The following is a 13,273-nucleotide window of genomic DNA, read 5'->3' on the forward strand; positions in this document are numbered from 1 at the left end:
TGGGGCACAGATGCCCACGGAATCGGTGCCTCGTGTAACAATTTACCACTGGCCGGTGCTCCAAAATACACAACGTGGACTTACAGACACAGCAAGATCATTTCCGGAGCGAGGCAGCCTCCGGAAGCCCGTGTGGCTGCTAGCACCTACCACTCTCCCTTTTCCACTCAAACTTTCAGAGGAAAGCGCTGATGGGAGGGGACATTGCATGTCACTGCGGTTCACTTTCCACTGAGAGCTTCTACCTACAGCATTTGTTACCGATTTCCCATTTATGGTAGGGACGTAGATTTTCTCTGTAAACACGTTTAAGTTATTCAATCTGAAGGAAAAAAGTGAATCACGACCAAGCGGAACCCGGATGAGGTGAGGTGGTGAAGGTGGTTCACTGAGGACTGGAAACAGGAAGGTGGCCGTGTCCACCGCCAGCAGCGTCTCCAGGAGCAGGTGGGGCGCCGCGCCGGCGGGCCTCGGAGGGCTCACGGCAGTGGCGGACCCCCAGGCCCCGCACGCCAGGCGGGGCGCCTCGCGCAGGGGGGCGCAGAAAGGAGAGATTACAAACCGAAGCCAAAGCAAGTTCTGGAAACCTCAGAGGAAGAAAAAGTCCTTTATAAAGCAAGATACATTCCCAGCAGCGAGCTGCTCCCAGACAAGAAACTTAAGGAAAGAACAAGGCGTCCAGCCGGCGGCTGTGTCACAAGTGGAGCCCTACCCCAGCCCAGCCACCCAGCGGACGATTCCTACAGCAGGACGGACGGACGGACGGCCCGGCCCTGGGGGACACACAGCCTGTGCGGCCGAGGTGGCAGGGGGCATTGCCTGTGCCACGGGCCCCTTTCCCGAGACAAGTTCACAGCAAGTCCAGCAGCACACCCCAGGCCTGCTGGCAAGAAACGAGCGCAAAGCGTTACTCCAGAGACGCGGCGACGGGCGTCATTCCGGGGGGGGCGTCTCGGGGCTCGGCCTCAGTCTGTTCTGCCTCGGCCTCCGTGGCAGCCCCGGTGGGAGCCACGACCACTTGGGAACCATCGGCCTCCGCGGCTGGGCCCTCTGCGCCTCCGCCCTCACCCCCGGCCTCGGTCCCTTGGGCCCCAGCACCTGCACCTTCGCCGCCGGCCCCCATCTCGAGGCCGCTGGCTTCCACTGCTGGGGCCTCCGCGCCTTCACCTCCGGCCCCAGTGCCTTTGCCCCCGGAGACCTGGCCCCCGGCCCCCGCGTCAGTGTCGCCCGGCTCTGACGCCGTTCCGCAGGTCGTCTCCTCTGCCGGCGGCTCCGCGGGGTCGGGGCCGCCCCCCTGGGCAGGCGCCTCACCCACGCTGCTCTCTGGCGCCGGCGCTCCCTGCCCGTCCACGGCCTGCACGGCGGCCGTGATCAGCTCAGCCAAGACCTCTGCGGCCACCTCTTCCGGGGTCTCCTCCTTCTCGTCGCCTCCTAAGGCGTCGTCCCCATCGGCTTCGGCGGCCTCGCTGGTGAAAGGGTCCTCGCCCTGGACAGGGGGAGGAAGCGCGGTCGCCGACGGCTGCCGAGCACCCAGGCGAGCCCCGGCCCAGGCAGGCCGCTGGCCCGGGCGTGTGTGTCTTTGAAGGGCAGGATCGACTTGCAGAAAAGTGTCACCAGGACACTTCTGCGCTTTTTACTTCAGCTCAAAAAGAGGCAGAAGACCTTAGCCCAGGTTTAGACACAAAACCAACAAACACCCCACCCAAGAAAGTCCCAGCACGTACACATTCCCGTTTCCTCCGCAGCCCTGACACGCGGTCACCCCACTTCAGAGAAAGGAGCTGAGGCTCAGACCCCAGGGACCTGCCCAGGCCACACAGCCACTAAGCCCCGCAGCTGGCTTAACCCCAGGTCACCACAAGCCCCAGTTCTCGAAGGCGCATGCCAAAACGGCCTCTGCCTCGCGGAGAGCAAGGAAACATGGCCGCCAGCAGGCGAGGAAATGTGCTTAGAGACCTGACGCTTACACGTAAGCCTCGCCCCCGGAGGCTTGTTTTTAAGCTACAAGGGGACTGAGAAATTACTGATGAATCACAGTTCTCAACTTGCTTTGACGCTGCGCCTTCGATGGACAATCATCAAACACGGAAGCGCTGAACATCCAAGGCGGGGGCCTGGGTGCTGACGCCAGGCCGCGGGCTGAGCGTAGCAGCTTCCCTGGCACTGACGTCCCGGGGAAGAGCCTTCAGCAAGCTGGGCTGTCCTCTGCCGGCTCCCAGGGTGCATTCGCACCACCCAGCACCAGGGTTCCTCCCGCCGCCAGGACCCGGCACCCCCCTTCCACTCCCGCCTCACTGTCAGATGGCTCTGAAGGAGAAATCTCCTTAGCCCCCCTCCTGTGCGATCAGCACCCCTGGGGTTTTCTCCAGAGCCTCTGACTGACGAGGGTTTTTCACTGGTCAGACTCGCCGCACATGGCTACCTCGTCCCGAGCTTTCCCGAGAGAGCACGGAGCCAACTCAGGAAATCCCTGGCGCTCACCTTCCCAGCCCTCACCGTTCCTTTGATCCTTCAAGACTCAGAAATGCCGAATACCGTGCCAGAGGTGCCATTCTACCCCGAGAGCTACGCCTCAGTTTAAACGTGACCCACCCCTTCGACTCCGAGCACGAACCTTGAGGTACTTCTCCAGCATCTTCACTATATGCCTGTTGTTCAAAACGCTCTTGGCCACGTGGAGACTCGTTTTCTTGAACTGCTCAGCGGCCAGCTGCAAAGGGAACCAAACACAGACTTCTCTTAAAACGGCACCACGAGGCTGGAGAATCAACTGGCACGCCCCGTCCAACTGCGCCAAGGGCAGCCCCAAGCCGCGAGACGGCTGCGCCTGTCTCGATCCGCCAGCCCCCAAGAATGGGTGGAGAGGAGGAGCGGCCCTGGAACTCTCCCTTCCTGTCAAAGCCTCCCTTCAAGACAACCTGAAAAACGTGCCAAAGCCTGACAACCTGGGAAGACGGACACACGCACGCACAAGCGAGCCAGAAAAAGGACTTAATAAAAACAAAAGCAGAGAGGAAGAGGGGACGGCAAGCTCTCCGGCCTCCTCGGGATCCGACAGGTGGACGTGAGGAGGACGACAGTCACGTCCTCCTGGGGAGGAGCTGGGTCCTAAGGGCCAATGTCCGAGCACGAGGCCTCGGGGCACCGTCCTGTGGGGTGCTTCTGGCGGCTCTTCCACACACTGTGAGGTGGGCGGGCAGGTACCAGAGCCCCCAGTGACACACTGAAGGCGAGGGGCCAGCCAAACCGAGACCCTCAAGCAAGCCCCCCACCCTGCCCGCGGCAGAGTCGCGTCACTGGACTGAGACCTCCAGGCGCGCAGCCCGTTGGCGCCGCCCAGGCCCTGCCCAGGCAGAGCCTGCGAGCAGCCTGCGCTAAGCGCGGGAGCCGTCAGCCGGCAAGGAACAGAGCCGCCCCGCAACGCCCAGGCAGCCCTGCTGTCACCAAGCGGGGAATTCACCCGCGAGGCTCCCAGGCACAGCCTCATACTAGAGCGGGTTCAGCTCCTCTACTCGATTCCAGACAAGTTCTTAAACTTTTAACGGGCCACTCCCCCCGAGGGCGCGATAGATGCGCTGGAACGGGGGCCCCAGAACAAGCAGCCAGCCCCGAGGGCTGGCGTGTCGGGCGGAGCGGGCTGCGGCTCCCGGGGCCTCACCCGGCGGTTGTGGTTGTGGTCGGCCGAGTGGAGGTGCCGCTGCAGGAGCTGGTGCTGGGCTGGGATCAGCATGTCGCAGGCCAGGCAGTGCGCGGCCTCGATCCTCTTGAAGAAGTGCTCCTGGCCGATCCCTGCGGGCCAAACGCGCACGCTGGGGGCGGCGAGCACGGCTCGGCGCTTTCCTCCACCCGTGCAGGCTCTGGCAGGCTCAGCCTGATGCCCGCGCGAGCGTGTGCTCGTGTGTGCATGTGTACAGGGGTCAGAACAGGCCATGAGACACCAAGAACTCGGTATTGCACGTGTTCTGACCCTTTCGTTGCTTACCACGTGGGGAAATGTCAGTTACCGAGCACACGGAGAGGCCGGGAGCTCCGCAGCCGTGCTCCGAGCCTTTGCCCCATCTGCTAAGAACTGCCCCCAGGCTGTCTCGGCCTCGCGTGCCCAGCAGCCTGGTGAACCCTTTGCACAAGTCACATGCGCTGCCTTAAGAGCCACCCGAGACAACCCACCTTTGAAAGGATCTGGCTTTGGTTTTGCGCTTTCCTTCTCCATCAGCTCTTGGCGCCGCTTCTCGATCTTCTTATTCCTGTTGACAATGTATTCCTACAGAAGTTGGCAGACAGCACCCATGAGGCGGGGCAGGGCGGCCCGGCTGCCCCCGCAGGACGGGCAGCACCCGGAGCAGCTCCACAGGCAGAGCCGTGGGGACCAGGGGCGGTGGCAGGGCCCGCTGGCCCCGCTGACGGGGAGCTCGGACACAAGGACCCTCACCTGGGCTGGGGCCTCCAGGTCCCTTCCCGCCCCTGTACCTGCAGGAACTCCACCGTCTTGTCGGGCAGCTTGGTGCTGATGAACCGCAGCGTCTCTTTGTGAAACTTGCTCTGCAAGTGCTTCTGGATCTCTTCGTCCTCAAAGCTCCGGAACTTGCACACAGAACAGGCAAACTGAATCCTGCAGGAGGAAAGCAGAGAGAAGCGGCATGGGGGGCTCAGTTTGTCTCTGGCCAGAGCCAGAAGGGAGCAGGACAGCCTCTTCCCAGCAGGACCGCGGGCGTCTCACGTCCACGTGGCACCTCAAGAGCAACGTAATGCTCTGTCTTTGACCCGAGGGCCATAGGAGGACACCCAAGGAGATGGCTATCGAGCAGGACTCGGGACTCCCTGAAGCACCAGCCTAGAAGTCCTGCGATCCTGCAAGTTCTGAGACAACACGGGGCAACCCCATTTAATGCCCAAGAGAAACAAACACCTCGGACAACCCTGAGCTCACGTAATCTACACCCTCTACGTTTCCTACTGTAAGAGTAAACACAGAGACGTCACGTCAGACGGAGGATGGTGGGCCCGGGGACCTCCTCGCTGGCGAGCAGCCCCAGCGCTGCCAACCCCAGGATCGACCACCGGCCCCGAGCTCGGCCAGCTCCCAGCTTCCGCCTTCCCATCTCTGCTCGACAGACACCATGCAAGGCTACGGCTTTTGCAGACTCCCGACGAAGAGACGTAGCTACTCTCCCAGGCCGCGCCCGCACAGTTGCTGGGAAGCCAAGGCTGACTGCCAGCGTGCAGAGCCGCTTGCTGCGTCTCACACACGGTGACAACTCCCACAAACCCGAGACCCGCGGCCAAAAGAGGTCACCTTGGTCTTCCACGACCCTGGAAACAAACCTAGGTTCCCGAACCCCCTTCGGCGGTTTAAAAACCAGGACTGCAGGAGCCTCTAACACTTGGAAGCTGGGCCGGGCCTCCCGGCCTCCACAGCCGGCGCTCTGGCTTGGTGCCACAGCAAGCACAGTGCCCTGCTCAGGCCTCAGGGCCAGCCTGGGTGGACACTGGGGGGAGCAGCGAGGGCCCGGGTGGCCCAGCCTGAAGCCCTGCGCTCCTATTTGCACACACACTCTCGACTGCAGGACCTACCACGCCACCCTGGACTGACAGGACCCAGCCACCCCCAGACACCCCAAAGCGCCGCCACACTGGCTCTCCGGACGCCTGGCCGCGGACAGGGACTCCCCACGGGCCTGCTGGAGGGCGAGGCCAGCAGCGCGGCTACGGTGGATGGGGACGGGCAGCTGGGCTGGGCCGCCCCCACCTCCTCCCTGCGTGCAGAGCAGGGGGCTGCTGCCGACCGCCTCTCCTGCACTGCCCGTGTGCTCCCAGTGCCTCGTCACCCCCCACCTGACCCAGGGCTTCCCAGGAAGGCGGGCAGGTTCCCGCAGCCATCGGGCCCTGGCCCCCCACCTGCCCTCACCTGTCGGCCGCCCGGTCCCGCGTCCTGTCTCTCCTCCTCTGCTTCTCCCTCCTTTTCTTCGCGTCCTCATCCTCGTCGTCCCTGTCTCCTGGAATAAAAGAAGAGCTGCTCGAGACGCCCCAAGAGACGAGAGCAGGGCCACCGGACGGGACGCCCCCAAGACCCCGGGGGCCTTCCATAGGCCCCCAGAGGGAGCGGGCCTTGGAGGAGACGTCCTCAGGAGCTCCCAGGGGGGGCAACTCACCCCCGCGGCCTGGGAAGGCCCGGCCGGGCCAGGGGCACAGCCCTGCCCGCCTGCCTCGCTCTGCGGTCCACCTGCTCTGTCCTTCCCAGCCTGCCGTGCCAACTAACGCTCCGGCACCACTGCTTCCCAAGGGTCTCAAGGAGAGACACACGCATGCGCCAGTTCTCTGCGGCGCGGTGGCAGCTGGCAGGCCTCGGAAAACAGCACGCGCTGCTCGACCGCCCTCCGTCCCACCTCGCGGCGGGCTCCTCGGCCCCCCCGGCGGCCTCGTCCTGCGCTAGGGCCTCAGCAGGTCTGACGCTCCCTGCGGGCCCGACCTTGACTTCCGCTCACAAGCGCTGTCGCCCTACGGCTTCCCCAGGGCTGGGGGAGAGCGAGCCTAGAAACAAGAGTGGGACGAGACCGAGAGGTCCTCCCGTCCGCCCCTGGGCCGGCGCAGGAGGCCAGGCCAGGGCGCCGCAGCTCGGAGCCCGGCGGGGCGCTGGAAACGGGGCCGAGAAGCGTCTGAGCAGGAACCCCTACCCCTGATGCCAGTCCCGAGACTGTCCCACGAAGATGGCGACGGCGTGCGCTGCTCAGAAGCCTCTCAAGAGGGCGGGTGGGGTTTTTGGCAAGAGGCCACTGCCTGAAACTATGACTGCCGCTAAGAGCAAAGTCATCCCGGGGAGGCAGCAGGACCTGCGCACAACAGACACGTCACCTTTGCTGAGCGGCTGCCCCGCCCGCGCCGAGAGCCGGGGTGGGAGGGCCTGGGGGTCAGCTGGGCCTCAAGACAAGAAGGGGTCCTCGGCAGGTTCCGCACACGCGCCGCGAGCGAGGGGGGCCGGCCTGCGGCGGGCGCTGGGCTGGGGCGAGCCGGGGGCACCCACTCGGGCTGCTTCTGCACGTCCCTGCGCGGCCGGACCCCGGTCTGCCCTCGCCATGGACGCGGATCTCCTGCGTCGGGACTGAGACCTGCTGAGCTGAGGCTCCCTCTGCCCCGGGAGGAGAAGGGTTCCTGGCAGGTCTCCCTGAGGGCCCGGGACGGGCAGCGGCTTCCACAGCAGGCGCCGGCACCCCCTGCAGAGGCTGAGCGCTCGGTCCCGGCCGGCTGGCCACTGAGGGCACTGGACGGCCGGAGGAAGACGGCTCAGGGACCATGAGGACGGGGAGAGAAGGCCTCCTGGCCCGCGTTTCTGAGAAGCCCCCCTCGTGCTACCACAAGCCACTGCAGACGCCCAGAGATGGGCCGCCCTTCCCCAGCAGCTGTGCAGGGCAGGCGGACAGAACCGCGGCAGCGAGCGCTACCCCAAAGCTCGGGAGCACCTGCGGCCCGGCCGCCAGCGCCCAGACAGAGAGGCCCAGGGCCCACGCGGGAGCCTGGCCCAGGGGAGCAGGCGTGCGTGCGGACGAGGGGGCGGGATGGGGCTAGCAGCACCTACCTCTCTGCTGCCCGGAGTCGCACGGCTCGTCGTCCTGAAAGAGAGGCCCCCAGAGGCAGCTGAGCGCGGGACGCTTCCAGAGCGCTGCCCCCCCGGCCCGCTCCCCTCCAGGAAACCACCACTGGGCTCGAGGCAGACCTGGGGGCCACGGGGAGAACCGCGCAGGCCAGGCCGAGCTCGGGCCCCGGCGTTCCGGAACCTCGGTCAGCTCCTTTTAGAAACACTACGAACAGCCCCGGGCGAGCGCACACAGCACAGGTCTGCGGCTGGTGCTGCCAAACCCAGAGGCCCCTCAGAGGAGCCTGGCTGGCAGGAGCCGGGTTCTGGAGCTCTGCCCAGAGAGGCCGGCGGCACCGGGCTCCCCACTGCCCACAACCGCGCTGCCAGGACCCTGGATGCTCAGGCCTAAACAAGTGGCTCGACGAGCAGAAAACCCAGGTGGCGAGCGGGGGCTGTGGGGCACACTGGAGCTCTCTAAAGAATTCCTACCATGTTTGCAACAATCTTTTAACTTAAAAATTACTTCAAAACAAAAACACAACATCAGCTTTCCAGGAGGAAACATAAGATCCACCGGATTCCAGACTGAGACAGGCTAAACCCAGGGAGGCTGAAGGCTCGGCTCGGCCTCGCTCCTCGCCCCATCCGCCCCCAGCAAGGCCCGGGCGGCGCTCTTGCTAGCTCAGGCCTGCAGGAGGCAGCGGCCGGCCGGGGGGCAGCAGGGCTGCGGGAAGTTGGCGCCCGCTGCGGGCTGAAATCTGGAGGTGACCACAGCTGAGTCATCGGTTCCTGAGGTCCGGTCCCTGCCTCCGAGGAGCACACCAGAGCGACAAGGCCGGCCCACCCTGGAGACAGCGAGACAGAGGAGAGGACTTACAGCCCGGAAGTCTTCGTCTGTCGACCGGAAGTCCCCTGCGGCGTCGTCTGCTGGGTGAAAAGGAGCAGGCCGAGTCACGGGGCAGCGCACGCCTGGGTCTTGGCCTCCCGGGCTTGCGGCCCAGTGTGGCAGCGGCCGTCTGTCCTGTGCGCCGCCTCGTGGGCAGGGCAGGGAGAGCCTGGGCCGCGCCGGCTCCCCCTCCCCGGGCCCCTGGGAGCCTACCGTTGTCCGACAGGTCTCCCTCGCTGTCGAGCCGGGCCTGCTTGGCGTCTGGCTCCTCGTACGCCAGCAGCGGCCTCCGCTTCCTGCCCATACCGTCTGGTCCCCAGCGGTCGAAGCCCCTCCTCCGGGGCTGCAAACACAAGCACGTCCAGATGCGGTAACCAGGGAGGGCGCACGGAGGAAACGGGCAGCGCAGAGGAGAGCGGTGTCCTCAGACGGAGGGCAGGGACAGGCCAAGCACCCAAGGCCCGGGGATGGCGGGGCGGCAAAGGGGAGTGGCTGCCGGGCCGCGAGAGGGGGCCGCACCTCCGTCAATTATCCCCCGGGGATGGGACAGCGCGCCGAGCCCAAGGAGTTCTCCGGCACAGGCCTCCGCCTCCACCTCGGCGTAAAGGCAAAGCGAAGGGGAGCTCCGCGGGGCTTACCCGGTCCTTCATCCGGGCCTGGGCGCGGCCGAACCCGTAGGGGCCGGGGCCGTCGAAGCCGCCGGCGCCGGGCATGCCAGCCGTGTAGTCAGGGGCCGGGGGCTGGGGGAAGAGGGGCGGCGGCGGCCTGCTTTGCGAGGGCCCGGCCAGGCCCCGCCCGCCCGCGTAGTTGAGCTCGCTCCAGGGGGCCTGCAGGGGCTCCGAGCCCGCTGGCGGCAGGAAGGGGTCCCCGCGCAGGAAGCTGCCGGGGCTGCCGCGGTCCTGGAAGCGGCCCTGGCCCTGGCCGCGGCCCCGGGCGAAGCCATCGAGGGCTCCGCGCTCGCGGCCCAGGTCCCGGCAGTCGCCGTACTGGGAGCCGAAGCCGCCGTCGCGGCCGGAGCCGTAGTCGTAGTCATAGCCGTAGCCCGAGCGGTAGGGGTTGTGGTCCGGCAGGCAGGCCCGCGAGTCGTAGGACTCGTACGGCTGGAAGCGGAAGGAGCTGCGGGCAAGCGGGAGCGGTCGGAGGGGTTCAGGGCCACCCGGCTGTCCCAGGACGTGCCCCTGCCCGCTGCGCACGGGCTGCGCCCCGGGAACAAGGCCTCAGGGGCCCGGCGAGGAGACCCAGCACGTCGGGCCACAGCGCTGCCCCCCCAGCCGCAAGGCCCAGTCACCTGTCGCGGTCCTGCACGCCCTCCCCGCCGCCGCGGCTGCCTTCCTTGGAGAGCATGTCTAGGCGCTGGTTGATCTTGGCGATGAGGGAGTCGGAGCTGTCGGCGCCCGCCTCCGGGCCGTAGGAGGCCACGTGCGCAGCAGGGCCGCCCCCCAGGCCGCCGTCACTGGCCTTGGCCTCCCAGGAGGCCGGGCCGTAGCCATAGGTGGCTCCCGTGGGGACGCCAGGGTTCTGGGAGCCATAATAGCTGTAGTTCTCGTAGCCTGGCAAGAGGGGGGCCGAATCAGCCGGCGGCCAGGGGTCCAGCCCCGGGCGGGGCACGCCGGGAAGGAGGGCCGAGAGCCACAGGACCAGGGAGCAGCTGGGAGGGTGGGTGCCTTCTCTTGGGGCCAGACCCCAGGGACGCTGCTCCCACGGCACAGCCCCAGGTTCCGCTGGAGGCCGCCCCTGCCCCGACACCCCTCCGCCCCCCGCCTGACGCAGGAAATCCACAACCCCCTCCCGGCTGAACCCCGCAGCCTGCTGCCTCCTAGTCACCAAGGGTCCCCAAGGGCCTACCTTGCCAGCTGGCCACGCCAGTCCCATAGGCACCTTGGAGGAATCAAAAACATGCAAGGGTTTGGTTCGCAGACAGAGGCCCCCAGCCCACGGCTACCCAGACGGCACACGGGGGGGGGCACCCGAGGGCCCACAGGGCAGCAGCTCCTGCAGAACCCTCGGTGGGGCCAAGTCCTCTCCCCCAGGCCTGCCTGGTTCCTGCCAGGGCGGCACAAAGGAGCCCGCAGACCCTCCGGAGGGCCTGCCTGCGGGGGAGCACCATTTCACGCAATCGGGTCCCCAGCTCCGCCACCAAGCGCGCCTGGCGGGCACTGGGCCCTGGGCGGATGGAGGGCCTCGTCCCAGGGACTCAAGACCAGGGGACCCTCGTTGCCGAGGGCAGACGTGCCGAAGGAGGAAAGCGCCAACAGCCCTGCCGCCAGCGCTCACGCTGGTCCTTTAGACAAGCGGAGCGGGTGTGATCTTGTGGGGGGGGCGGGTAGCAGGAGGCCCCGTGCCTGTCTGCACAGCCCACGTGCTAAGGCAGCTTTCAGCATTTTCAAGTGACCGTGGAAAAAACCACACTCGGAGGAGTATTTCACGGCCCATGAATTGTGACGTGACAAGTGGGCTTTTACGCATCTGTGAAAGCCCACGGATCTGCTAACAACTGTGTTAACACAAAGCACCAACCCCCCCAAAAAAACCCAAATCTTTGGTTAACACGTCATCAGCCCATCAACTCTACCAAACACACCACTGGAAAGCAAACTACTAATAGTGGAAATAAACAGGGAACTCAAACTACGCAGTCCTGTGCAACCCTGTTCTTAATACTACAAGTCTCCCAACAAACCCTTAACTGTTAACTTACAATACTGCAAGAGAGACTACCACAGAAACAACCCCAAGACTATCTCAGAATGTATAAAAATTATAAGCTACTCAGAGTCTCAGTGTCCTTAACTTGGCTAACTTAGCGGGCGAAAAGCAGCCTCGTGCTTCTCTTTACCTAAGCACAGCTGCTTTCCCACAGGGCAGAGACTGGCCGCACCGCGCGGACCCTCAGCCTCCCCAGGCTCCCCCCACCGTCCCTGGGGCCTCGGGTGGGGGAGGGAAGCATGGGGACAGGCCCACAGCTCCCCCCTCGTGCAGGACCCACTTACCCTGGGTGTTGGCGGGCCCCGCGCTCCACGCCCCATAGCCTGGAACCAGAAGACGCAGTGAGTTAGGGGGGCTCTGCGGGAGCCTCCCCACCAGGGTCCGGCCGCAGCCCGCAGGCAGGGTGTTCTGCCCCCACCCAAGAGTCACCCACCCAACCGCCGGCTGATGTCACCATCTCTCCAGCCGCCTAAGCCAAAGCAGGAAAAGCAAAGGGGCTCTGAAGTCGGCTCTGCCCCCCACACCCGCCAGGGCTTTGGCCAAGGACCCCACTCTCCCCCTCCCCAACATCAGTACCCACACCTGAGGACGCCACAGGACGAGGCTACCCCAACCAACCCAACGTTTGAGTGCAAAAGTCCGCGCACACGGACCGGAGATGAACGCCCGAGAGTTTGGAAAATTTGGGACCGCGACCCTCCTTAGAGGCTGACAGCACAGCTTGGGGACGCCGGCCTGCTGCCGAGCCACCCGACCGCCCCTCTTCTGCCTGGGGACCCCCCCACCTCCCATCCCGCTGGGCGAGAGAGTAAGAACTGTGCTCTTACTTATGCCTCTCAGGAGCCCAGCACCCACGCCTGCCTCCCTACTTCCTTTTCACGAAGCAAATAGGGATCCGGGCGTCCCTTCCCAGAGGAGCCGAGCGCCCGCGCGACAACACGACGCTCAGCGAGCCCCAGGGGCCGGCACTCGGGGCTGCTGAGAGCAGGGTCACGAGGCCGGGGTGCGCCCGGGGCCGCAGCCTGCACGCCCCGACGCCAGGAGGGCGGAGGAGGAGGGGTCCTGTCCCCGCGCAGCCCACCGGCCGCGAGAGGTGGCCGGGGCCCGCGCTCGGCCCGGCGGTGCCGAGGCACCGCAGTCCAGGGGATCAGCTGCTGGCTCGAGACGCCCCCGGCCGCGGGTGCAGACGCTGGAGCCTGCGCCCGGACCTGGGTGGCCCCGAGGGGCCGCGGAACCGCACGCGTCCTCAGGGGAGGAAGCTCGAGAACTCAGGGCGGCCGCAAAGGCCGGGCCTCGCTGCTCAAGGGAAGTCGGCGCGGGAAAAACTTCTCCCAACTCTGGAGAGCGAGGACCGCCCCGGGGAAGGCGGGCGACGGACGCGAGGCGCGGGGCCCCCGGTGGGCGCACGAGCCCCGCTCCGCCCCGGGCCCCCCGGCCCGCCGACCCCCGCCCGGACCCCCGCCCGGGCCCTCGCCGTGGCCCCGCCCCGCGCCGCCATTTTGTGGCGTCTCCCGGGCGAAGGCGGAACCGCGGGCGCCGGGGGCGCCGGGGCTGGGGGGAGAGGCCCCGGCGGCCCAGCCCGCCCCCCCGGCGCGCCGGCCAATCCGCACGCAGCGCCCCGGGAGCGGCGGCGGCGCGGCCCAATGAACGGCGCGCGCGCCCGGCCGCCTCTCGGCCGGCTGGGGCCGCGGTCCCGCGCTCGAGCGCTAGGCCCCGACCCCGGCCCTCTCCGCGACGACGGAAGCGGCCTCCGAGCGCCCGGCGCCCGGCCCCAGCGCCGCGCCGCGGGTACCCACCTACCTCCGTAGCCCTGCTCCATGTCCTCTCCTCAGCCCGCCCGCAGCTCCTTTTCCTAGGGTACCCCTGCACGCATGCGCTCGATGCCCTTCACGCCGCCAGCTACAGGGCGCGCATGAGCATGCGTCATCGCGCCGGGGCACTCTCATTGGCTTCTTGCGCGGAAGACCCGCCCCCTGAGGTCCCGATCCGGCCTCAGGTTGAACCGGACACGCGTCAATAACACCCGGGGAGGTGTGGCCGGCCGCGTCCCGAGGCAGGCCTGGCGCGCAGGCGCACCCAGCCCCGCGCCCGGCCCAGCCGACGCACCGACG

The 13,273-nt window shown here is 66.7% G+C and overlaps 1 protein-coding gene across 2 annotated transcripts; it reads right to left on the bottom strand.

The window, feature by feature from the left end:
* Window positions 1-588: 588 nt before the first annotated feature.
* AKAP8 (A-kinase anchoring protein 8) lies at window positions 589-13,068 on the bottom strand. 2 transcript variants are annotated; one of them, XM_058292554.1, is made up of 14 exons: window positions 12,963-13,068; window positions 11,447-11,485; window positions 10,302-10,334; window positions 9,745-10,006; window positions 9,095-9,572; window positions 8,670-8,799; window positions 8,448-8,494; window positions 7,571-7,604; window positions 5,906-5,993; window positions 4,468-4,609; window positions 4,168-4,261; window positions 3,659-3,789; window positions 2,615-2,710; window positions 589-1,486 (listed from the first exon to the last, which is right to left on the bottom strand). In XM_058292554.1, exons 1-14 carry the CDS (start codon window positions 12,979-12,981, stop codon window positions 908-910), a joined length of 2,172 nt encoding a protein of 723 aa, XP_058148537.1. In that variant the 5' UTR covers window positions 12,982-13,068; the 3' UTR covers window positions 589-907. The 2 variants fall into 2 exon arrangements, with proteins under 2 accessions (XP_058148537.1, XP_058148536.1); XM_058292553.2 differs by having other exon boundaries at window positions 8,448-8,497.
* Between the last annotated feature and the right edge of the window lie 205 nt (window positions 13,069-13,273).

The sequence above is a fragment of the Dasypus novemcinctus genome, unplaced genomic scaffold, assembly GCF_030445035.2.
Source record: "Dasypus novemcinctus isolate mDasNov1 unplaced genomic scaffold, mDasNov1.1.hap2 scaffold_124, whole genome shotgun sequence".
Taxonomy (NCBI): domain Eukaryota; kingdom Metazoa; phylum Chordata; class Mammalia; order Cingulata; family Dasypodidae; genus Dasypus; species Dasypus novemcinctus.